Raw genomic sequence first — 26,406 nt, 5'->3', positions numbered from 1 at the left:
TAAAAGTAATGAGCTTTTCATTTTTTTCAGGCGAATAGCACTTTTGTCGAATTGGATCGTTTGAAAATGCTTTCAGTAACATTTGAGCAAATTCTAACTAAATTGCGAACGGATGTTAATTTTCAGAAAGGTTTTGAATCTCTTTTGAATTTGGCCTCGTCCCCCATTGTACGCTCTATTATCGGTGATGATTTCGATATTGATCAACTTAAAAATGCTTTTTCTAGCTTACGTACCGATGCATTTATATATGACGTTGTTACCACTGTTAAGAACATATTAGAATGTTTGTCGGTAGATCGTTTTGTGGGCATAGAAAACGATGTGGAATTAAAACGTAACGCTTTCGATTTAAATAAGGCACGTATGTTTTACGCTGCAATATATTTCAATCAAACAACGGGGGAAAATATTGCCTATAAATTACACATGGATGTTGCACATAGTCAGCCTACCATTGAAAATAAAAATCGTTTTTGGTTCCCGGGACCTGCAGGCGATATGAATTTCGATATGAAATATCATCGTGGTTTCACTCAAATTAAGCATTCTATAGATATGGGTATAATTAAGCACAAAAAGAAGGAACTAAGTGAATTAGGTTTGGTAACGGAGCGACCGAAACCATCTACTACGACAGTGAGTTCGTTTTCAATTCAACTTGACGCTGAAGAAGAAGAAGGCAACGACCATGACGATGACGATGACTGGTTTACTGATGTAACCGAACAAGGCAATTCAAGTGTATACACAACTACACCGTCAACTTTAATATCGAGTCTCGTTAACGGTATTCAAATCAATGCAAATGATACCGAGACCACTAATATTAGGGAATCAAGAGATGGTCAAGAAATTGAATTTACTACCTTTACGAGCACTAATAAATCGCGTCGTAAACGACAAAATCTTCTTGATTTCCTTTTCGGCTCCGGAAATGCTAAGGACGAAAGTATACATTTTGAAGTCGATGATTTGAAATTTTTCACTAAACAATTTCCCTATCCTGCCCATACCGTAGATGAGTAAGTATTTGCGAGATTCAAGAAAAGTATGTATTTTAATTGAAAATAATTTGCTTTCAGTTTTAAGACTGGCGTCTATTTGGCCCAAGCCGTTCAGGCTGGTTTCTTTTTAGGTTTAGTTGCTCAAGTTGCTGCCTGCGTTAGACATATTATTTGGATGAGAGAATCGAAAAATTCGATGGTAAGTGCATCTTGACTGAATTTACTTATTGCAAATTTTTTTTATTGTTTTTCACAAATATTTTTTCTAAACATTCTAAATATTCTTTGAAAAATGAATTTTTATGAGAACAAGTAAAGAAATTACAGTTGGGTGTGACCCATCACCGCGAGCCTAAAAAGAAGGAAAACTAACTTTTCATACTGTCTAATAACGAGCGGGTGCGGCTGTTTTTTTCTATTTTGAGAAAATAAATCTTCAGAATTTATGGCTGCCGTGTCTACAGTTCTTGTTACATGGATTTGTGGGCGTCCAAAGCGTGACCTTATAGGCGCTATCTTCATTTTTGCGGACGGGAGAATGTCCGATTGTCTATCAGTTCGTCTGTGTAATAAAAAAAAAATTTTTGTAAACATTGTCCCTCCCAGCAGCAAAAATGAAGCTATCGACTTGAAATTTGGCAGAAATTCAACTATGAAAATTTCCTGAATTGAAAATGGATCGAACTGGTCGAAGAACACGCCTATAGTACTACTCTGTTCTACAAAAGGAATAAAAAATTGTTGGTTTTGCTGATTGCTCATAAACTATAGCGCATAGATGTACAAAAATCTGATCGCATATTCTATGGTCGATGCTGTAGCATCTGTACAAAAATGGAAAAATTTTGGCCACGTCTGCCCAATATTATAATGTAGTAAAATTTGTTTATTTTTTCAATACCTTTATAATGCGCAGCAACAAGCTTCAAAGTCTCCATAAAGTATATAAACTATTGTCCAATTTCTAATTCGGAATACATTTAAGCATGTCCGTTCGTTCATTTGTCGATCTGTCCGTTTGCCCGATTGTGTTGCTTCGGTTGTAAACATTCTCCTGTTCGCAGAAGCGAAATGCCCTAAGCTTTTTAAAGGACATGCCTACAGTCAGCCTTCTTCAAATAAGTTAAAAATGTTGAAGAATTGCCAAGGTGCAGAAAGAAATATTTTAAGCGGGTAAGAGAATTTGAGCCATGGATTTGATCGATATTTTTTCTTTTCTATTTCTAGATTATGCGTTCAATGGGTCTGAAACCGTGGTCGGAATTGATTTCTTGGTGTATTATTACATTTGCCGAATTGTTCCTTATATTCTTGGGCGTTACAATTATATTATATTCCGGTTCCATATTAATGTATACTTCATGGATATTTGTTATGGTTTATTTATGTATATCAGCCGCCTCTTTAATAGCTTTTTGGTAAGAATACAAAAAAAGAAAAAAAACAAAAAGCATGAAAATTGAATTAATTGTCCATTTTTCAATTTCAGTTTCATGTGTTCAACTTTTTTCAATTCCGCTACAATCGGTGCGGTAGCTACCGCTGTATTATTTTTTATGACTTTTTGTCCTTACATTATTGTATTAATGTTCGACGCGAAGCTGAGTTCTTTGCAAAATTTTCTTATAAACCTATCGTTCACAACGGCATTTGCACACGGCTTCGATCATATTATGCGTTTAGAGATACAAGAGGTGGGCTTAAGTTTTGCGACCGCTTTTCAAGAAGGTCTTCATGGCGATTACGGATATGCATTATTTATGATAGTTTTGGATATGTTCATATATATTGGCATCGCTTATTTATATCAGAGATTTAAAGACGGTAATTGCTCCAATCCAATTAATATCTATTTTATTATACTTTGATATTTAAAACTCTTATTCATACACACATAGACGAATGTCGATTTGTGGAGGTTCAGCGTGAAGACTTGGATCCGGCGGTGGGTGCGACCTTAACAAACGTTTCGAAAATATATCAAGATAATAAAATAGCCGTGAGCAATATATCTTTATCGTTTCCCAGAAATCAAGTAACATGTTTATTGGGTCGTAATGGTGCCGGTAAGAGTACGATAATGTAAGTGGAACATTTTCACTTGTACACAACATTTACTTATTAATTAGTTAACGGTATTTGTATTTTTTAAAGTAAAATGTTAACCGGTCAGATTGTACAGAATACTGGGCGTGTAATTTTATCGCAAACTATGTCAAAAAACGATGATTACGATAAGGTGGGCGTTTGCTCTCAAGATAACATCTTAATACCGAATTTAACCAGCCGCGAACATTTAGAAATGTATGCCAAAATTAAATTGCAAGATCGATACGCAGGAGAAGTTGAAAAAACTTTGAAAAGCTTACATTTCGGCCAATATGAAAACTACCAAGCCTGTCAACTCTCAGGCGGTTTTCAGCGACGATTATGCGTGGCTATAGCATTCTTAGGTAAATATGTACAAGAAGATATGATACTTAATATGTATACACTTTTCTAATTCCGATTTGCATTTAGGTTCACCAAATGTGGTGATATTAGATGAGCCCTGTAACGGTGTTGATGCTAAAGCTCGTAAAGATATTTGGGATTTAATCGAACGTTTACGTCAAGGTAGAGCCGTTATATTTGCTACCCATTTTCTGGACGAAGCCGAACATTTGAGTGATAATATAATAATAATGAAAAATGTAAGAAATAATTTTTTCCTAAATAATTTTTCTAAGAAACTATTACCCAGGAAAACATTGTAAACGTACAATTTCCATAAACGACGTCTTGAAATCTTATAGGCGATGTGTTAAGTTTACATTTTTAAAATGTTCACTGTTCTTAATTAATTTGAATAGTATTTTCTTTTCGTAGTAGCTCTCCGTTCATCCTAGAATAAGTTATAAAGCAATTCATTCTAAATCTATTAATTCCTATTAACGACATATGGACAAGTTCAGATTAAAAAGACGAGTAAGTTTGTCTAATATCTCATACATTTTACATAGTTTTCGTGTTAGTGTGGGAGGTTAGCATATTTTATTATGAAAAAAATTTGATATCATACTTAAAATTATGAATTGAAAGTTTTTTCAGGCTCTAAAAATTAAAAAAAACAAGTAAGAAAATTATATTCGATTATGACCGAATCTAATCTCTTATATCCGTCGCAGTGATCTTAAAAGAAAGGAAAAGGACTAAGTTTACATGCTGTATAATATTCGGGGGGGCGTAGGTGATTTTTTTCCTATTTCTAGAATAAAAGTGCAGCTTTATGTGGTGTATATGTTATACTATATGGGCGTGTTGTAAGCGTGTTTTGTTAAAAGCTTGGGTCCTTTTCAAATTCTTTTGCAAGTTTGTAGACGATATGCTAATTTTTGCGAACGGAAGAATATTCACAACACATACTACATGGTTGCGCAGATGGACAGATGGACAGATGAATTAGCCAATAATGTATATACTTTATGAGGGTTTTGAAGCGCTTTGTAAAGGTACGGAAAAGAATTTTCGTTCTAATATATTAACGTATATTGGGTAGGCGTAGTCAATTTTTTCCATTTTTGTACAGGTACTACAGCATCTTCTATAGAATATGGTCAGATTTTTGTACATTTACCTGTCATAGCTTATGCGCAATGAACAAAAAACCAGAGGTGTTTTCACTTTATCTAATACTGTAAGCATGCCCTTCGACCGATTTTGCCCGTTTTCAATATCAAAGTGCGTGCAAGAACTTTCACTGTTTTTACGAATCTGAAGTCTATAGTTTCAGGACAATGTTTACAATGGACATTACAGCGACGGACAGACGGAATGACGGACATGGTTATATCGATCCAAAATTTGATACTGATCAAGAATATATATTAATATATATATATATATATATACATATTGCATGCGTGCGTGCATGTGTATGTGTGTGTACGTATGTGTGTAGTGTGTCTGATGCTTCCTTGTGGGCGTCGCATACGTTTTCACAAAATGAATATAACCCTCCTCATTCGGTGATCGATGTAAAGATGGGAAAGCATCATTTTTGTGGTAATTGTAGGTGGGGACCAAAATATTAATTTTCACACAAACCGAAAAGATGTAAATGCAGAAAACAGTGAACTTGGAAATACGCTCGAGGCAGTTATATCGATTTCGGTAATTACGCTGATCAAACAGAAATATGTTTTAAGGATTCTTTTATGCGTATTCCCTTCTCGTGGATATCAAAACGCAAGCAAGTGATTCCTTTCCACTTATTAAAATTAATATCATTCCAGTTATCCTAAGCAGATTTGGTTTATAAAATTTATGCGCAATTCGAAATACTCTCTTATCCGCACACCAAAGATTGCTTGTGAATATCTTGAATCGTTTTTTTCGCTGTTGTTGGTTTTGTCTTTCGCTATCTTCTTATATATTAAAATGGTATTTTCTCTTTGGCAGGGCAAGGTTATAGCTAAGCACAATCCGGAAACGCTAAAAAATCACTGCAGCTCCTATTACGAAATATCTCTCGAATGCTGTGATAATCATACGTATGAAGATATTCTCTCTAATGCCGATAAAGTGTTAAATGATTGCCGTCGATTAGATAAGCAGCATGAAACTGATCTGAGGTTACGGGTACCTTATGATCAGCAATTGCATAAATCCGCCGAGTTTTTAAAATATTTGTATGGCCTACAAATTAAAGGTAAAATACAAGGATTAGGTGTTGAAACTGAAAACTTGGAGCAACTTTTTAAAAATTTGGATAAAAATTCGAACGGTATGGTGAATCAAAACGGTTATACTGATGGAGATCGCATGAAAACGGTTCAATTGAAAAAAGAATTCGATACCGAATTAGTACGTGACGCGCCATTGACACGGGTCGAAGCAATGCGTGAACTTTTCTGGAAACGTTTAATACATTTTAGTCGTAATTATCGCATGATCTTAAGTGTACTAATATTACCGGCTGTTTTTGAAATCTGCGCCATGTGGTTTATTACACAACGCTTGGAAGATGATTACGATAAGTCGTTGAAGTTAACCCGAGATCTTTATCCAAAAAGTACTCAAATGTTAAGTATGGAAATTCCAAATGATTTCACACAACTCGCTTATGCTAGCTTTAAGGAGGAATGTGAAACGGATATGCCTTGCCAAGAATTTTCCAACACTAAAGACGCATTCTATTGGATCTTGCGTACACTACCAGAATATCGAGAAAAACGGTATGGCGGTTATAGTTTTAATGAATCAAAAGCAATGGTTTGGTACAATAACAAAGGATATCATGCAGTGGTAGCTTGGTTAAACGATTTGAATAGTCAATTATTGCAAGTATCAGTAAACGATAGCAATTATAGGATAACAACTTACAATGAACCCTGGAAATTGAATGCAGCAGAATTGAGCACCACTTCCATGTAATTAACGAAACTTTTTTTCCTTTAACTTATTTATTAAATTGAATTTTCTTTTGTAGCTTAAGAAATGCCGGAGATGCATTTATGGCTTTCATTTTGCTAGTGGCTTTCTCTTTAGTCGTAGCGGTAGCGTCTGTCTATTTGGTCAATGAAAGAGTTAACGGTGAAAAATTGCAACAAAAATTGTGCGGTGTCGACGCTATCACCTATTGGAGTGTAGCTTTCGTATGGGACTTTTTGGTAATTTCCTTTTCCTTCTATTCTTTTTTCGCTATTCCGTAGTATGACATAGTGAGTAACCGTTTTTTTTTTTTTTTATAATGCGTACATATGATGTCTGGAATCGGGTAAATTGAGACCGTTAAATAGAAAGATATTTGTCAACGGTAAATCAGAACAAGTAAGAAAATTATATTTGATCCTGGCCGAATCTTTTGTACGCATCTTCGTTACCCAAAAACGGACAGAAAAAGTGAAAAAAAATTAAATTACCACGCTCTATATTTAGTATGGAGTGGGCGAGACAGTTCTTTTCTATTTTCGAAACGAAAGCTTTGGTTGCGCATAAGCGCATAAGTAAATAAAATTAAAAATTTTAGATCCCTTCTAAATTCTTCTACACGTTTTGTAGGCCATATCATCATTTTTGCGAACGGGGGAATCTTTACCACAGGCACTACACAATTGGACAGATCGATAGACGGAAATGTTTAAATGGATTCAGAATTTGATACTGATCAAGAATATGTATGCTTTGCGGGGCCTCCGAAACTTACTTCTGGGTGTTAATGTTTCATATATTCGGGAATTTATTACATGAAACTTGTAAAACTCACGTTTGGTTTGTAGAAACACAGCCCGTAATAAGTAGAACTATTACAGCCGGGTAAGAGCGTCGATTAATTCGGTTTGCCCCGTCTGTGTGTTACATACACTTCGTACGATGAGGGGTGTAAAGTATAGAAGTGTAGACGGGTATAACATAAGTAAGATGTTGTCGAAAATTCAAATTTGCTATAAATGCCTCGTGTTCGCTAAAAATGTTCCTGTCCGACGTGTCAGCATGCAAAAATTTGCAATCAAAAATAATCGCTGACTTTATTAAGGTTCAGACAGAGAACTTCCTATACTGACATCTTGATCTTTTGCACTTGGCGCGGCGAACAATCTATTACTTATTCGCTGAAATCTCAGAAGACGGGGAAAACGTTGTTCACGACATCACAAGTTATTACAGGCTATTGTTATAAGACACTGTATGCAAAAACAAAACCACACCAATCAAATATTCTGCATGCCAGGGGATTAATATGTTCGTTCTTTTAAAACGGTTTTTTAACAGATTATTTTACTGGCCATTATTATTTGCTCTATTATTATGCTGCTCTTCGGCATGCCCGTTTTTACCGATCGCCAACAGTTGTGGGCAGTTATAGTCCTAGCTGTATTCTTTGGGTGAGTAAATTTTATATAAGCCAGGCGATTACATATTTTCTGGCTAATGTTCCGGCCATACATTCTCTTTTCAAATTTTTACGCTTTACTTTTCTCTTAATCATATCGATTTGAATAGATTTGCCTGCATACCGGCAGTTCATGTCTTTGAGAAATGTTTCATGGATTCGAGTGTTGCAATTGTCACCATCTTTGTCATGAATGTTTCGATACCGCTTTTCACCATGACTATTGTCATCGTTCTGGGCGTGGTCGGCGATTCTCCTATTTGGGATAGTTGGCGTTATTTCCTGAATCGCGCTTTCCTTATCTTTCCCCAACATGCGCTAGGCGATGGTTTGCAGGAAATTTGCAAAAACTTTTTTGTTTCATTAATGTTCCAGCGTTACGATATCGACTCCTATAAAAATCCGATAGGTGGTGACCTTTTAGGTCCTCACTTGATATCTCTGACGGTGTTGGGCATATTTTTCTTAATACTAAATGTTCTATTGGAAAGCGGTCTGTTTTATCGCTGGCATGGAAAACTTTGCGAACATTTCGACTGGGTAGATGGCAAGGAGCGGCGCCATTTCGAAGAATTGAAAATTGTTTCGATACAAAATTCCCTTAAACGCAATGATCAAAATGAACAAATTTCCGCTTTGAAAGCGGAAAATCTGTGCAAATCGTATGGTAAAGGACAAAACGCGATATCGAATATAACATTTTCGGTAAAGGCTGGTGAGTGTTTCGGGTTGCTTGGTAAAAATGGTGCTGGAAAATCTACCATATTCAAAATACTCTCAGGCCAACTGCAACCAAATGTGGGCCACGTAGAGTATTACCATGTAAGAGCTTTGCGTTTCTTAAAAAGCTTTCAAAGTCATTTGATAAATTTTCTGTTCTCACATAGCCCGAAATATCTTATTGTCCACAAACCAACACTCTAGATTCATTATTAACTGTACGTGAATGTATTGAATTTTATGGTCGTTTAAGACGCATTACTAATATATCTCAGGTACGTACACCATTTACATGTATATAGAAAATATTGAAAGTCATACATTTCAAAACGTTCAAATTTTAATACAAAGATAAATTCTTTAATTTTTTTACAATATTTTACGGTATATACGGCAGCTTATTCTTGTTGTGGTGGTATGGAGGTTTATCGTTGCGGTTGGGACGATTGTGATTCCTGTTCTTGAGGTTGCTCCTTCAGTTGTTTAGGTTCATATTCATTTATCATAATTTCCATGCGTATGTCTTCAGTATGACCTCTCGATAGTATTTCAATTTCACCTCGACCCAGCCTTATACAATTGGCATCAGTCGACCAAAATACACTGGGATTTTGCGAATCGCTTAAATTTCGGACTCGCATTATAGAACTTCTAGCCGACGTCATTAACTTATCATATACAGTTACAGTACAGTATATTGCTTTCGTCGTTTGAACGCTCGCCAACCAGATGACGATCATTTCTTGAAAAACATTTTTACGATTTATGAGTTCCTCTTCGAGTTCTTTGTTACACAAGGTGGCCATCCATGAGGTACGACACCCCATTATTAATATAGCAAGATGGGCATCATAATTTTCCTGAGGTTTTGGCAAAAAAGAATTATGCATGCAAAGACCGCGCTCAGCGGGACAATCGCATCTAAAACAATGAATAAGATTTTTATAAATTTTTACAGTGTAGACCACAAGCACTTCACTCAAACCAGTAATGTTGAGTAAGCAGCACTTTTCACGGAAAGAAAGAAATTGCCTTCGGGTTGAAATTCAATTATTTTACATCAACCGCTTGCTGGTTCTTTGTTTTCAACAAATGCTATCAAGTGTCCTTATTATAACGCCCTGTTCTACAACTACACCTTACCTTCTAAGATAATCTATCATACGTAAGAATAAAATATTCAACGGATAACATATCTCACAAAACGAAAAGACACAGTATCCGCATCATGTTGTATGGGATGATAACATGAACGAGTCGATATCTAGTTTTAAAATTTTAGTGGGCGAACCGCTAGTACTGCCAATATTAATCAAGAATATGTGTACTGCACAAAATCATCTACGCGTTATAAATATATGCAATCCCTAACATATATCTACTCATTGCGAGTACAAGAAATTAGAAGGTTGTAGAAACACAAAAAACCGAATACGAACTCGAAGTGATCTCAAAAATAAACCAAATTTTAAAACAAAGTTTTTCGTTATCATCCAACTCTTGGCCTAAACATCTAACGGGTTCGCCCATAATTAACTAAAAGCGCTGGTTTCCTGCGTTTTATATTCGGACTTAAAATTTGCACCAACTTAGAGATTCCCTGTGGTTAGCACAAAGAGCTAGACCGTCATAAAGTGTTCGCTTTCAATACGATAAGAGTTACTCGAGCGTTCCTACTTTTATATTCCAATACAAAGTACGACTTTAAAATTTAAAATTTAAGGATTATCCATTTTTGTTTTTTTCTTACCTTTCGTCACCACTACCGCCGTAAGCTAAAACACCCAAACACATATTTTCACGAAATTCCAAATTTCCCGGTTTGAAGATTAAAATCGTACGTTTACCAGATAATATTTCTTGACATTGTACGCCAAAGTCGTCACTATGATCTCTCAAATAATGCGATAACACGAACGTAATACCTATAGTACGATTACAAGCAGTAATAGGACATTGGACAGGGGTACGCGTTAAAGCCCACAGTTGATGATGACATCTGTTTGGCGTTGGTTGATTGCGAGTAATTTTACCACTGCCGATTGCATCAGGCATTTGTTCAGATAGCAAATGATCCCAGTTTCCCATGCTCAATTGACGACGAAATCGAGCTATATCCTGAGTGCTGAGCTGTTCGAATTCGTCTCTATTAATAACGCGATTTAAGCTGAAATTTGTAAAAGTTGAATTGAACTTGAGTAAGTCCTCTTTGCGTTTCTCAATGAATTCTTCCTCTTCGCGAATTTGTTTGAATTTTTGAAAATTGTTGAAATGATCATACATGGTTGGCTGATTGTAAATCGGTCTAGTCGGTCCTGTGCCCAAACATTTAGGCTGTAAACGATCACAATCTTTGCAATTGTTCGCCATGTCTTTGCAATATTTTTGTTTTTCTCTTCTATTCCTTGTGTTTTGAAATGTTTCGGCTTACAAAATGAACAACAACAAAAGCTGCTATAGTTACCTATTCTGTATGTTCAGATTGACGGTCACGCGGTGAATTTGCATTTGTGTTACGCGCAGCGATATGAGCAGATAGAAAATTTTTTTTTTTTTTAAATCAAGGAATTTAAAATAAATTAGAAAATAAGAAAATATTTAAAAAATTTTTTATGACAATATATTTATATTTTTTATTTATATCTTTGGTGTATGCTTCAAAAAAAAAAAAAAAAAAAAAACAAAACAAACAAACGAAAAACTGGTTTGAACAGCTGGTCACTAGCATACTTGGGTCTTTTCAATTGGAATCTTATCGTGATGTGTTCGTCAAAAATTTAAGTGGTGGTAATCGACGCAAGTTGACAGTAGGTACGACTTGCTGTGGCCGCACTTCTGTTGTGTTAATGGATGAGCCAACCAGTGACATGGACCCAATGACCAGAGCAATAGTCTATCGTAGCATTGACGATTTGTTAAACGAAAATCGAGCTATTGTTTTAACATCGCATTCGATATCGGAAATCGATAAAATTTGCCATCGTATAGCTGTTTTAAAGAAAGGCCGCATGTTAACATGCGGAAGTTTAGATCATTTGAAGATTACATATGGCGGCTACTATAATGTAACATTATATGGGGGAACAAATGAAATTTTAAATTTGGAGAAGGTATGTTACAAAAACCTTTAACTAGCTTCTTAGAGTTAATGTCGTACATTTTTTGTTTTTGATTTCAGAAAGTACGCAATAAATTCCCTAATGCCGAAGATATTCAATGTTATGTACACTCTCTTAGGTTTACGATAAGAGTTAGAGAAAACGCAGGCGTTGAAGAAGCGAAAGTTAAGGAGGTAAGATTAACTTTTTAATTGATTAGGTAGGGATTTGAGGCATATGAGATGAGAATAATGGATACTTATTTACTCTTTTAAAGGAATATATGACACGATTCGTATACTACGATTTGTTGAGTGTGGGCGCATCAATTCATCATTTTAGACTAGAGTAGATACATCGACAGACATTAGTCAGCGATATATTGAAATTGTCCTTTGAAACTAGTACTGTATGCTTTACAATGTTAAGAATTTCATACTTATATCCGCACATTATGAACCGAATGTTAGAATATACAAAGTATATGCCCAACAGGCATAGTATTAGTGGGTATACAGGTAGTCCTAAATTTCGATAAATTCTAGGTCTAGTCTATACAGGCGGCTCTGACAAACATTTTCTTCAAATTTGTCAAACCATATACGCTACGGCTTGTAAGTTATGATTTATATTCTGGAACTTTGCAATTGCTTATGGATGGGTACAGTGTGTATGTATTTTTAAATTTTGAACAAATAAACCATTGGATGGGTGGACTTTCTTCTTAAAGCCGTTTCGATCAAAGTTTCTTGTGCGTGTTACTGTATGTTTTGAAAATTCTGCGTTTCTCAAGATGTTTTTAGCGAGCGACAAGTAGCGCACCTGTTCTGAACATGGAAATTGCTTTGTCAAAAATTTAATTTGCTTACAATAGTTGAACATATTTATATAAGATATTTGGACAAGCATCAGCATCGAGCAGTGACATCATCAACGATTATTTTTGCATTGGCAACTCAACTGCCCTTAAATGACACCAAGCCTTAATGTCTCCTCTTAGGAGTTTATCAACAAGACTAATGGGGTTGTAATGTGCTCGTCTTCTTGCAGATATGCACAGTAGTCAATTTGGAATGCCGCGTTCTTCTTAACATACTATTTTCGTCTATTTTCATTAAGTAGGGGCCATCCGAACGTGTCCACTATATATGATCGTGATAATTAATGACAGCCGATAGTGCTAGAGATTTTATGTAGATATGTAATATATATTTTTGATTTAATGTTTTTTGCAGCATAGTGTTGATGTAACTGATGATGGGCCAATAGTACCTGAAATTTCGTGCAAATCTAATGCACATCTCAGATTAGATGAGCTTTTTAACGAGCTGAGTGCGTTGAGAGAAGAATTTTCCGATTCTTTGCGGTATGCGGTTAACAAATGTAAGCTGGATGCAATTTTCGAAAGAATATTGAGTAAAAGCAATGACGACCCGTGCTATGCGATAAAATCGGCAGCCTTTGACGGCACGCCGTCCACTGGTTATATACACAATGGTTATATAGAAACCGAAACCGTAACGTAAGAATATCAATATAATATTAGGCCAAAAATAGTAAGAAGAGAATGATACGAGTTTAAGAACAGAATAATTATATGTTAAATTACTTACGCGTGAGTCATAGGCAAATCGGTGCTCATGTCACACCGCATAGTTTGCTGATTGAGAAAGTCTTGTAACAGTTCAATTACGTGCAATCTCTTGCAAAGCAAAGCGTGATGATTCTTAAACGAAAAGAATAGGCTGTGATTTTGTCATGAAACTCTATCAAAGCTAAAATATATTGTTACAGACTTTAAAAACTATTACAAATTTAAATTTAATTATTCTATCTATTAGTTAAGTCTTCCTTATGTTGTGTAAATTTCTTTTTTGTTTTTGGGGAGTTTGTGTAATAAGGTAATTTTTAAAAAAGTTATGTTAAAGGAAATGAGCTGAGCTCAGAACTATAGCTTTAATTAAATTGTTAAGTATTAAGAAAGAATTTTTCCGTTTATTTTTTCTCTATGGGAATTTGCTCTAATGTGTATGGGAATAAAATAATATATACTACTCTGTATGATTTGCATAATTTAATCAAATGAATCATAATTAATTAAATAAATTAATAACCAAACAAAGTGTTATTTTAACGAAATACTTGGAACTAAATTTCATTAATATCATCACTCGTGTAACGTTATCAATCCTATACCTTAATTGTTGCCTAATTTTCTGGAACATTTGGTTTGTAACGACTGGCCACCGAGGCGAATAGCGAGCGCCACATCAGAAAAACTCATGTCACTGAAAGTCAAATAGATCCATTTACTTACTCTACTACAACAACAATAATATTACCAAATGCTATGGTTAGTGACCACCAAGCTATCAAAGCAGACTTGAGGCTTTTCGGTGCTTGAATTTTAATTTTTCTCTATGCACTCCGCTTTTATTGATCAATATTTCATATTTACCAGCATGTAACTCAACGAACTTTCGATCACTAATTTTGCCTTAATATTCGTCGTTTGCAAGTTTCGCTTAGACCGTTTCTGTACTTGATCCTCATGCATGTACAACATCTGATCGGCAATTTGTGGTTGTAAAAGTCTAGTATAAGCTTTAGCTTCCTTGAACTCATAATCTTTAGGTGGTATTTCGCGACAACCTTAAAACCAAAACAAAAAAAAAAAAAAAAAAAATACTAAAAAAAATAAGTTAAAAGAAAAAATAGTGTGAATAGGAAATTATCGTTCGTTTCGGTTGTAATACGAACACGATGGCTTAGAGTGCCATAGGCGGATTTGACAAATTTATTCTTTTAGTAATCAACGTCTTGCATATGCATATTAGAAAGTTCGGAGATATTCGTTTTTATGGTATAATCGCAATCGGGTTCACCACTTATAAAAGGCAATTGAATGAAACCAGTTTGAGGTTGGAGCGCATATGTTTTCTAGAAATTTTCAGAAGGCAAAAAAAAAAAAATTGAATCGAAAAATGTTTTAATAAAATTGTTGGCACCACCAGCTCTCTTAGCGAACTTTCTATGCCTATGACTATTGAAGTGTGTTACAGATGGTAGCCTTAGTCGTTTCTATCTGCCCGCTTCTCCGACTGTTGTTAACAATTTAAGATCAAAAAAATCAAGATGGCCAACATGTCAGTTTGTCTTCACCAATTGTCGGTGGCTTGTAAGGGATAACGTTCTGGAATTCAATTTGAAGATATGCTGAATTCATTTATTAATTCAGGCTGAAAATGTCGACGATCTATTCATTCATACCCGTATGGCTAATAAGAACTTCACTGAAGTATTTAACTTCTAAATTATTAAAGCTTTTCTGGTTTTTTTAACTGCGCAAGTCATTCGTAGTTTTAATAATGGTTAACTTTCACTTTCAGCAAATATAGAGTAAAAGAAACATAACTTGGAAATATTTAATTAATTTTAATTTTTTTTTTTTTTTTTTTTCAAGTGACCTTATTTGATATCACTTTTCGAAGGAATCAAGCTCTCTGCATTAATGTTTGTATGTCCATGTTATCATTTGCTCGATTTGATATAATTTTTAACAAATTTGTAAATATAAATATAAATATATATAAAGTAGATATTTAATATTTAACATCAAATCATTAAATTAATTTGATTTTAAAATAAATGGCTTATTTTTAATAAATAGAAAAATGTTTATTTTTATTTTTACTGCTTTACCTATATCGACATTTTTTATTCATTCATAATAACTTTGGGTTTGATTTATATAAAATAATGAAATTATGTAAGTGATCTGTACCATATATGGGATTCTCTTTCGAATGATTTTTGCTAGTGCCGCTAAAATGGAATCACAAATATCATACAAATGTATTTTTATTTATTTTTGTTCAGTGTCCAATTTATTATCGAAATCGTCATCAGATTTTGATTTTTTTGAAATTTCTTCTTCACTTTCATTTGAGTGAGCGATAGCCAAGGGATTGTTAGGCTTATAATAATAAGCTACGATCATAAATAACAACATGTCCACGAACATGAGACCGGCAAATAAGAAGAACTCGCTGGCTTGGGAATCAAATAGAGCGAGTTCAGCTACAATTACTACAATAACATTGCCAATAGCAACGGTTAAAAGCCAACAGGCCTGCAATACTGATTTCATATTAACGGGAGCTTGAGCGTAGGAAAATTCAATGCCGGTAACGGAAAACATGACTTCACCTAAAGTCATGACAACGATTTGTGGTACTAGCCATAAAATGTGCACCGAATTAGGTTCAGTGATTTCAATCAAATTGCTTGAATATGCTTCGTCGGCATGCTCATTGATTATCACTGTGTACACTCCGCCCATACGTAAAGAAACTTCGTGGGCTTTCTTATCATTTATCAATATATCAAAGTTACCGACTTCTATTTCAGTTATATTAAGATCATAGGCCATTTCGTCATATACTAAACTATTATCCTTTTTGTTAATCCATTTTATTGTTTTACCTTCTTCAACATTACTTAAACATCTAACTAGAGGACTGTCTCGTGTTGGCTTCGCCACATGATCCTCATACCAAATTAATTTATCCTCTAAGTGTTTCGAACTCATAAATAAACTGTGTGCCGTCGCATCTTGCATCTTGAAGGAGCCATTTCCGAATGGAGGACAATGATCACCATCTATGGGATTAATGGTATATTCAAAGTTGAATCCGGAATTACTGATGGGTACATATTTGTTTTCATAATAGCCAAGAGGAAGAATATTTAGTAGCTTCGAATCAGGTGCATTAGTAGTGATAGTATAGGTACAATTTTCACCATTAAATATACGCAATTGTGCATAATTAGCTTCAGGTAATATGGGATAGGTTTTCTAGAAAAATATTTATGAGAATGATTTAGATAATGAAAAGGATGGAGTAAGAAAAAAGAAAGAGAAAGATAAAAGTAGATTTAAAATATCTATTATTTTTAGTGCTTCATATGTTGTATAGTTAATGGAATGGATACTGGATGATGATAGTTAGTTAGTTGTTTAGGTTTTTTTTTTTTTATTTTTTTTCTTGAATTCCAATGCCAATTTAATATAATTTTTAAAGGTTCATTTGTAATCGTTTAGTTGAACGAGAAATTGTTTACATAATTTTAATGTTTTATTTACCTCTAACTGTAGTTCTACGACACCGGATATTATAAATGCAACACCGGCCAAAATGCCACCCAAAGTTAATTTTTGCAATGGTCGACGTATACCAATCAAACTCAAGGCCGGATAAAATGCCACATCATATAAAGGTATTAAAACTAAGATTAAGAAAGGATTTAACATCTGCATTTGATCTGGCTTGATGTCCCAAGAACCCATATCGCCATCCATACGTGTAGCTTGAAAAGTCCAACGGGAGCCTTGTTGATCGAATAAAGCCCAAAAAACTGGCAATGGTATGTACAAGAACAATACTCGCATTAACACTTTGACGTCTTCAATTAATTGTTTATCATATTTCGCATCGGCATAGTCTAGCCAGTGTTCGCGTGGATTAGTCTTCTTTTCCCGACACCTTGTCGATATGGCATTCTAAGTAAAAGCAATTATTTAAAGACATGATTATGAAATTATGATGATGATGATATGTTATGTTCATTAAGAAACTTACACCAATAGTTTTGCTAACTAGAACAAGCATATTGCCGGCAGGCGGTTTAATTTTGTATAGGGGATAGCCCAACACGAAAATTACTACAAATTTATGAAATTTCAATATAATGAAGCTTGTGCATTGCGTATTCTATTACTGTTCGTTTACCTATTGCAGTCACCATTAATACGGCTGGCAAGCCAAACGCCAATGGATAGCACTCTTGTTCTTTGAAGCAATGAACGTCTGCACGAAGAATTGGAGTAGTGGTTGTTGATATCAGTGATCCCAAATTGATGGAAAAATAAAACATCGAGAAAAATGTACTGATCTGTTTAACCTGTTCGGGCAATTTAAATTGATCTCCACCAAAGGCTGACACGCACGGCTTTATACCACCGGACCCTAAAGCTATTAAAGCCAATGCAATCATTGTAAAAGCTCTTGAGGGTAAATTTAGTGGCGGTATTGCACCCAACGTAAGCGTCACTGTCCCAAAAACATACAGTATCGAAAGGTATAAAATTGTTTTAAATTTCCCAAGCCAACTGTCGGAAAGTACAGCGCCAAATATGCATAAGAAATACAAAAACATTGTAAAGATATGAAAGATGATTGTAGCCGCATCGTCCGAATAATCCAATTGACGACTCAAATAAAGCACCAAAACAGCTGAAAATTGAAGAAACCGTTATTATTAATAGATAACACATAAATCCGTAGGACTTACTTCTCATGCCATAGAAAGTGAAACGCTCACAGAATTCGGTCACGATAATCAAGAAAACAGATTTTGGATAAGGAATTTTCTAGAATATTAAAGTGAAACTTAACGTAACTTTTATAAATACGCTTTGCTGAGTGTTCGTCGGGAAGTCTTACTTCTTTTGACCTAATTTCAACATGTTATTCGTATATGAAAGATATCGCATTAAATGACATTTACGAAAGCATCAGTTTTTCGGACCAATCACACACGGAGTGTCCTTTATTCATGTAATCGAGAGACGGGCAGAAAGAAGAATAAGAATAAAGAAAGGGAGAGAGATAGAAAGAGACCGGAATAAAGTCCGGCCAGTGTTCCACCTACGCTTACTGACGGGGCGCTCACTTATAGTTATGACGAAGTACACGACGTGTAACCATCGCCTTGGTAATCGCAAATCTTATCTATTCGTCTAGGCGTTCATTCATGAAATAGTTTGAGAAAATTTGATAAACCAACGTGTTTTACCCCAGGGATGAGTCGTACTGAAAATGAAGTAAATCGGACCCACCTCTTACACAGCCGTTCTATGAAAAAGTTGTTATATGAAGAAAATTGTATTATTCAAAATTTCTTGACAAAAATTGCTGTATAGCAATATTTCGGTACACTAAACTGGCATGAAAAAAATGGAACGAATGAGTCGTTCGCTGTTTTGATCCCCCTGTTCCTTAATAAATATTCCTAAGAAAAGTTATTATAATTAACAAGAAGAATTGGTCCGCAATAGTGATTTGATATAAAAATCAACTATACCAAGTTTGGATCAAGTAGATCTATTTTTTGTATTTGACGCCATGAAAAGCATGTCTTTCTATGAAAAGACGGCCTACTATTCTACACCTACTTGATGATGATATTTTCGTATACATCGAAATTAACTAAAGCAAATTTGGACTATGTTGAGTTTATTTTCCGGGCATTTATGTCTAAGAACGGTTTGTATAAAGTTATTAACGAAATGTAAGCCTTTGTATGGCAACAAATTCTAATTTTTAATCTGTTATGACGAAAATAGTTTGCTAATAATGATAATAAGTTGAAGAAAATTAGTATTGAGACGACGTCATACTAGTAGATAACGTAATAATGTATGGTATCTAATGATCGGTGTTGTCCCATTACAATATTCTTAGTTGTTTTAAAGTTCAATTTTGTTTTACCAAGGAATGAAATGTACGCTCTCTATATGATTAATTGATTAATGTAGCGCTATTATATAACTATCTATGTGCGTAATATGTTAGAAGAATAGTTATGAATATCTACTTTATGAAAAATGACTATCACAGAAGGAAGGATGTTGTGTACAAATATATTAAGCGATGATTAAATACACGCAAAGTAGTAAAAATTCTCGGCGTACACGTTGCATACAAATATTTTACAAACCGTAACTTGTCCTTCGATTTCGGGTGCAGCTGCAGTGTCTTCATTTTTTTTCTCTACAATTACAATAAAAATTAATCAATTATTATATCGTTTGCGTACTAAATAACATTTGAAAAAGTATTTATATTGTTCGGTGATATATTAATCAATAAATTTCGCTGTAAAAAGCATAGAACAGCGCAATAATTATCTTATTACAAATAAATCCATCGCATCAAGTCAATATACCGTCAATTGAATTTTGACGGTTGCAAAGTGAGGACAACACAATTTATTGCGGTTTTAGTTATTAAGCTAACATTGCTCTAAAAATGCTTAATCACTTCTTTTCGTTGATTACATGACTTTATTGAATTCGAATGATATTCGATAAAAACAGTTGAAAGCTTAAATATTTGCAAGTAAAATATGATTGTAAGCAAACATTATAATCCGACAGCGATAAGAAAATATTTATAGCGAAAAAGCAAAATACACGTACAACATATACTATAAGCTTTAAAAAGAATCTTCGATATTTATCAGGCCGTACAAGTGAAAGTCGCATGACGAATGCTTGTGCAGCGATCGAAAAAATTTTATTTTCTTGAATTTTTTTGATAAAAAAAACAAAAAAAAAACTATTTAGGATAACATTAACGAATTATGTGCCTTCAACAAGTCATTATCTAAGATCTTATTTTTATACCTACCACTGTAGGATGGGTGTATACTCATTTTGTGTTTTTTCGATAATGTATGTAACACCTGAAATGAAAGTATATACATTCTTGATCAGCCTGAAATTCTGTGTTGATTTAGCCATGTCTGTCCATCTGTGCGTCTGTGCGTTATTATTATTCTTCTGGTTGGAAAGAGGAAGATATCGATTTCAAATTTGGTAAAAACATTGGAAGTTTCTGGACGCAAGTTGGTACTAATTGAATTATTTCGCTGGATGTACGAATCCCTGCGCATAATGGAGAACCCTATCTATTCGTTTACGGGCGATAGCCTCGTTGAAGACCATGCAGCAACGAGATACAGAGCAAACGCTGCATGATGAACGACGTGTTAATTCGGGATCTCACGAAAATAACTAAATGGGATGGAGCTTTAATACCACGAAAACCCAAAACTATCTAAAGCACAGACGGAGTGGTGTACAACATTTCTCTATCGGTGGTCTCAATGTAGAAGAATAATGTACTGGGCGTAAGAATATAAAACGATGTTCGCTGGACGGAATATGTGTTCGAAGTGTAAGTAGACGCAGCCAAAGCGGTGCAATAAATATTTTACTGCAGCCGTTACCCGTACTATTTACGTCGCTTATATCCGGCTAAAATTAGAATATGAAACTCGTGTGTCGGCGCCTGCAGCAAAATGCTCAGATGCTCATGATAAGCGAAAGTGTATACAAAACACTCGATACCCTCGAGCTTTGGCGCAATGTGGGCTGCGTTGCGCTTATGTAGAGATACATTCAGAGCAAGTGTTCTACAGATATCAAAGAGATGACCACGAATTAAATGCTTCAAGAGGACTACACGTCTTTTTTAGCGTTCGCATCCACTACCCTGACTCCTTAAACCATGCTGCCCGCCTTTGGAATAACCTATCAGCAATGATATTTTCTGCCATACTTAATGTCTCCCTTTTCAAGGCGAACGTTCACAAACATTACTCCCTTTCTGCATTCCACTATGCCTATAAGCCGCTTTGATCACCATTGTGCCCGCGCGTATAGGACACATCTTTAGAGTGGCTGATGATATAAAAAAAAGAAGAAAAAAGTTGTCACTCACATCAATATCACCAGTAACAGTCGTTGCTTGACCAGCCTAATTTTCGAAGAAGTAAGTACGGTCCAATGACGGCTTCAGCCCAAAATCCGCACCAAACAGTGCCACATTGTGGATGCATTTGTTTTTCGACAATCTACTACGACTAACAAAGTCATCAAGGTGACCATAGTTTACACGAAATTTGCGAGATGTGGTCGCCAAACTTTCATTATTTTTGTAAAGTTGTTCAACAATGAAAACGCGTTGCTCTCTAGCGTAATACTTCATTTTTACTGACCCTAAACTGACAGCTATCAACTTGTATAAATGCCAACAAATTTAAATCTTGCGTAACTTTCGAGACACCCTATATTAGCATATTATTAAACATATTTTTGTTTAGAAGAACTTATTTTTATTAATACGTAATTAATTTTATTTATATAATATTAATGTCAACGAAATTATGCATAAACATAATGTGCAGCATAAACACAAGCTTAAAGTCTCAACGCTGATGTGCAATTGAAAAAAGAATTACTCAGCATTTTCTTAAGTATGGGCTTAACATATCGATCAATGAATCTTCTTCAATGAATCAAGTGTACATGTATGTAATAAATGTTAGGTTTTTAATTCAATTTTATCTATAGTCAGAACTTTAACTAGAAAAACAGACAGGAAGTCCTTTGGTATTCTGCTATACACAGCGGTACGCATCATGAGTAATTCATAATATCTTATCAGTGCAGCTGTATTTTCGCAAGTTTTGAGTCTATTGCAGTTGAAATGCCATTCTTTGCATGCAATAGCCCTCACAAACTTATTGCCGTAAGTGATGGATTCTTATATTTACTCAAAACTCGCCAATACTTGATAATTCCATATAAAAAAAATAAATATATTTTACAAGATAATATTCCTAACAGAGTATTTTCTCACGTCTGGCCATCATAACTCTCGAACATGATCTGCCCAAAATTTATGTATATCACTACAGCGATAAACAAAACTTTCCAACGGAACAGTTGATACGCATATATTGATCTTACCATAAAGGTAATTGAAAAGATGACTATATCATGATTCCTTACAAGTCATCCATTGTTCTGCGAAATTTATTTAATTAATAAAATATAATTAAAAATTTTTACATTTAACCTTTGTTTTTTCATAATACAATGAATAATTAAATAAATGAATGACAAGCGAGAAAATTATATTCGAGAGTGATCGAATCTTTCATATCCGTTACCGTCATCTTAAAAAAAAAAGGAAAGGAACTAATATTTCATATTAGAAATATTGGATGGATGCGGCTGATTTTTTTTATTTCCCGAATAAAAGTGGAATTTTATATGTATGTATGTATGTGCTGTACTTTTACATTTTTATTCAATATAATATATCCATTTTTGCCCAAGGAAGGGTTACAACAGATATTATACGAACGGATAGACGGACAGACGGACAGACGGACAGTTCAGAATTCGGTGCTGATCAAGAATATGTACATACTTTGTGGGATTTCTGAAGCTTCCTTCTGGGCCTTGCAAACGTTTTGATAAAATGAATACACCGCTAAAAGGCTACAATCACTTCGGAGCCCACTTTGGACACACCCCGCAGAAAATGAATATATCTAACTTTTTCTCATTGTTTTCTGTAAAATATATTTCGCAGAATATTTAGTTTCAAATTCATAACATACAACGAAGGGTTTGTAGATATATTCCCTGTGTTTGTTCTGATTGGATGCTCAAAAAGGCAGCAGAGTAAGATCATCAAATAAAATTTCTCTGAGTGATGAGAATAATTTCCAGTTGCTAGTGCAACTACTAAGCAAAGGACACCTGTCGCATCTAGGATTCTAAAAACCCAATAAATGATAATTTTCTGCGTAACGGATTACCGAAAATTACTCATTGCATTATTTAATCTGGAATTAATTCAACGGATGTGGAAAGCATTTACTTTTTTTTCAGCAGAACGGCGTCACTTGTGATTGACTTAAAATAACACTTCGGTATAGTTGAAAGGCTAGGTTCTATCATATCCATTTGCTTCGACTTTTGAAAGTCCGAGATTTTGTGCAAGAGAGCAATGGGGATAGATAACCCTATATAACTTCAGAGTAAATGATGTTGCATATATTATGTTGTGCGTTGTGCACATTTTCTTAACAATTTTTACGAGACGATACTCTATTCATAGCTTTTTGGTCGCCGATGCTTACATACCGACACACCGATGATAAGCAGTGATTTGTTATTAGGTATCGAGGTACTATTAGTCATTTTGTTCTGTAAGCGATTTTATGTGAGAGCAAGAAAAGCGCAAATATTCTACGCGACAGTCGAAACCATAGCGGAGCTAGATTATAAAATGAACATAACGTTATGCATAATAGTGGAATGATAAGATAAAGAAAGAAGAAGAAAGATGTTAATAGTTTTCTTTGAATGGATTATTGTGAAGAAAATCTGAGACAAATTGCTATTAAATAAATAACTTATCCTGATGATTGTCTCTCATATTGAAAATAAATATTCTTTTTTACTAATTTCTTCTACGATGGTCGCCATTTCGCCATTTTCCAAGATGAGGTCAGAAAAATCTCTTGATTCGCGACAGAAAGAGCAGATAAATGCACTTTATGATATAAGGTGATGTATATATATATATATATATATATAAAACATATATATGAAGATGATATACATTTAAAAACAGATCGAATACATTATTTTTTCTCTTCAAATCCATTTTAAAATTAATATTTGTGGATAAAAATAGGTTTTATAAGATATCGTTTCTTATTCGATAATCTAAGATGCGTTTAGCATGAGTTTGATGCGTTTAGCATGAAAGTGATAACGAAATAAACGCGTCATCAAAGAATGGCGGCAAGACGACTCTTATTTCCATATACACGTGATGAGAGTAAGCTTCGCGATGACGGCAAGCCGTTACGAAAACGCAAGGAAGTAAGCAAATCAGACGCCTCATTAGATCATTTCTATATTTCATTATTAGATAGACTTGATAAGCGCTGATGCTTAACTTGACATCAATATATGATACAAATTTCCAGTTATTCGCAGCATATTATATAAAATGCCTTTATTAGGTGTATATGAAATATTTTAATGAGTTGCCAATATCGAACAAGAGCTTCTTCTATACACATACATATACATATATACATATATATTTGTATTTGTTTTGCCCGGGCCAACGTACAGAATAACGGACGAACGGATGAATGGACGGACGGACAAACAAGTGAACAGAATGATGAGGCTAAATCAACTCGAGAAACTCAATGTGCGTCAAATTATACTAATCTTGAACGAAAACGAAAGTAAATATTAGCAAAGAATCCAAAAGAAAAAAGAAAAAAAGAAGTAAATAAACTTTATATCAATTTTGTACGATACAACACCTTATCTTTGGTATTTGCATTGTTTTCTACATACTCCATTAAGTCTGGTATTTGTGGTTCAATTTGTTACACAAATTAATTAAAACGAATCTATCAAAATGTATGAACATTGATATGTCTTCGTTAGCCATTATACTGATAATATTAACTAAGTCTGCAACATGACAGTTTTACGAATGAACTTAATAAAACAAGTTCATTTTATTTTATTTTATCATTACCGAGTACATGCAGTAGTACCTTTTATATGTATTCTTATCGTAAATTCGAGCTAATCGTGAGAATTCATAAAGATTGCCGTGACGTATGCCCATAGAGTTTTGAAGCACGCTTTCGTATAAAGCTGGTATTTACCAGCATGTAGATAAAAATAATTTGTTCTCGTTATTTACCTCGACAATTAGTCAGAAAATCAGACAGTCAGGCAATCAGTCGCCCGCCTTATTTGTAGTCGGTTAATCCGATTATTGTTATATAAATTGCACAATAAATAAATTTTTTCTTTCAACTTATCTATCAATTGTTAAGTAAAAATTTTTATATATTTTAGTTGATATTGAGGTTAAAATTTATTGCCTCGCCGTACGAACTGATGATAAATTGAATTTATAGATATTTTATTTTAACGCAAATACTTTTATAACATATAATAATTTATTGCATTACACATTATTCAATATTTCGCTATAGATAATCTTAAAAACGAAACTACAACAACATCATGTGCGTAATTTATTTGTTCATAGAAAGAATACTACACAAGATGTGGTAATGCTTCTCCTAGCTATAAATATCCTTGTCGCGTACTATCGACTGTTATCCTCTAATTAATCGTCCTATGTTGAAAATGTTAGGCCAAATGTATATCCTTTAGACAATTTATAATATGTCTTCTATCAGCAATTATCTTTCCCAATATCTGTCTAGATTTTGATGTTGCGTCAACGTCTTTATTTGCTTGTCCGTTCGTTCACTTCCACAAAAAAATGAATTATTTTTGTTTGTTGAAACCTTTAAGCATCTATGTCTGCAATTCATGCAAAATAAAGAAGGAAAAAAAAAATAAAGCGACATTTGTTGAAATCTAAAGATCAACCCGGCACACAATCACACTAGTTTTTTAAATCTCATCAATCTCTAAAAGAACTTAAGTAATAACTTAATAAAAAAATGCGCGAACATTTTTTTTTTTTTTAAGTGATGTTTTATCAACACCGGTAACCAAACGTAAATAAATAATGATACTGATGATGATGGTGATCCCATTCTATAATTGCACTATTCTTTGACCTATTAATTGCGCTAAAAAAAAAATGTATTGCATTCGAGGAGATGGTTTATTTGAAACATTCCCAAGTCCAAGACCAAAGATTAAAAGCTGATCGCTTCGAGAACAAAGAGAATTAATGTTTTACAATTTTTTTTCTCTACTGTCATAAGTACCGGAATTGTATGATTTCAACGGTTTTTTTTTTTTTTTAATATTATATATCCAGTTTTACGTTGCTTAAAGAATTCCATACGAGTTTAAAAGTTTTTTTATCTTTCTTAGTACTCGACACGCCATCCATTCGCTGACATCCTTATTTAATGTCATCACTCTTGTTTTCAGAATTCTGACCTAATTTTTTTCTTAATATACGCTCTGTTAGTCGAGCATTAACATCACTTGGAAATCTAGAACGACATCTAATCTTTTAATCTAATTGTTTTA

General features: G+C 34.2%; 3 protein-coding genes and 1 long non-coding RNA gene across 8 annotated transcripts in view; 1 reads left to right on the top strand and 3 right to left on the bottom strand.

The window, feature by feature from the left end:
* The window catches only part of LOC119644656 (ATP-binding cassette sub-family A member 13), a 46,464-nt gene extending 32,456 nt beyond the window's left edge, over positions 1-14,008 (top strand). For all 5 annotated transcript variants that reach the window (XM_038044315.1, XM_038044316.1, XM_038044317.1 and 2 more), the window contains 15 exons: positions 31-1,025; positions 1,086-1,206; positions 2,235-2,425; positions 2,497-2,831; positions 2,906-3,089; positions 3,162-3,460; positions 3,528-3,700; positions 5,448-6,418; positions 6,478-6,658; positions 7,761-7,873; positions 7,992-8,703; positions 8,769-8,876; positions 11,316-11,711; positions 11,780-11,893; positions 12,935-14,008. In XM_038044315.1, the coding sequence (XP_037900243.1) occupies positions 31-1,025; positions 1,086-1,206; positions 2,235-2,425; positions 2,497-2,831; positions 2,906-3,089; positions 3,162-3,460; positions 3,528-3,700; positions 5,448-6,418; positions 6,478-6,658; positions 7,761-7,873; positions 7,992-8,703; positions 8,769-8,876; positions 11,316-11,711; positions 11,780-11,893; positions 12,935-13,225 (5,184 nt within the window). In that variant the 3' untranslated portion in view covers positions 13,226-14,008. The remainder of the gene's footprint in view (positions 1-30; positions 1,026-1,085; positions 1,207-2,234; positions 2,426-2,496; positions 2,832-2,905; positions 3,090-3,161; positions 3,461-3,527; positions 3,701-5,447; positions 6,419-6,477; positions 6,659-7,760; positions 7,874-7,991; positions 8,704-8,768; positions 8,877-11,315; positions 11,712-11,779; positions 11,894-12,934) is intronic.
* LOC119644657 lies at positions 8,909-11,199 on the bottom strand. The gene is made up of 2 exons (XM_038044319.1): positions 10,352-11,199; positions 8,909-9,522 (listed from the first exon to the last, which is right to left on the bottom strand). The coding sequence occupies exons 1-2, from the start codon at positions 10,969-10,971 to the stop codon at positions 9,027-9,029; spliced, it is 1,116 nt and encodes a 371-aa protein (XP_037900247.1). The 5' UTR covers positions 10,972-11,199; the 3' UTR covers positions 8,909-9,026.
* LOC119644658 lies at positions 13,692-15,313 on the bottom strand. Its single transcript, XR_005248549.1, has 2 exons — positions 14,042-15,313; positions 13,692-13,987 (listed from the first exon to the last, which is right to left on the bottom strand). It is a non-coding gene; the product is annotated as an uncharacterized LOC119644658 (long non-coding RNA).
* Positions 15,314-15,417: 104 nt separating this feature from the next.
* LOC119636706 (peptide transporter family 1) overlaps positions 15,418-26,406 on the bottom strand; it is a 13,432-nt gene continuing 2,443 nt past the window's right edge. Inside the window, exons 2-7 of the mRNA XM_038032269.1 lie at positions 19,482-19,534; positions 18,054-18,132; positions 17,492-17,995; positions 17,342-17,424; positions 16,846-17,262; positions 15,418-16,557 (exon numbers count right to left, since the gene is read on the bottom strand). Coding sequence (XP_037888197.1) covers positions 15,565-16,557; positions 16,846-17,262; positions 17,342-17,424; positions 17,492-17,995; positions 18,054-18,132; positions 19,482-19,534 — 2,129 coding nt within the window. The 3' untranslated portion in view covers positions 15,418-15,564. The remainder of the gene's footprint in view (positions 16,558-16,845; positions 17,263-17,341; positions 17,425-17,491; positions 17,996-18,053; positions 18,133-19,481; positions 19,535-26,406) is intronic.

The sequence above is a fragment of the Glossina fuscipes genome, unplaced genomic scaffold (genome assembly GCF_014805625.2).
Source record: "Glossina fuscipes isolate IAEA_lab_2018 unplaced genomic scaffold, Yale_Gfus_2 0, whole genome shotgun sequence".
In the NCBI taxonomy this organism is placed as follows: Eukaryota; Metazoa; Arthropoda; class Insecta; order Diptera; family Glossinidae; genus Glossina; species Glossina fuscipes.
This window is presented reverse-complemented; position numbering and strand designations above follow the sequence as displayed.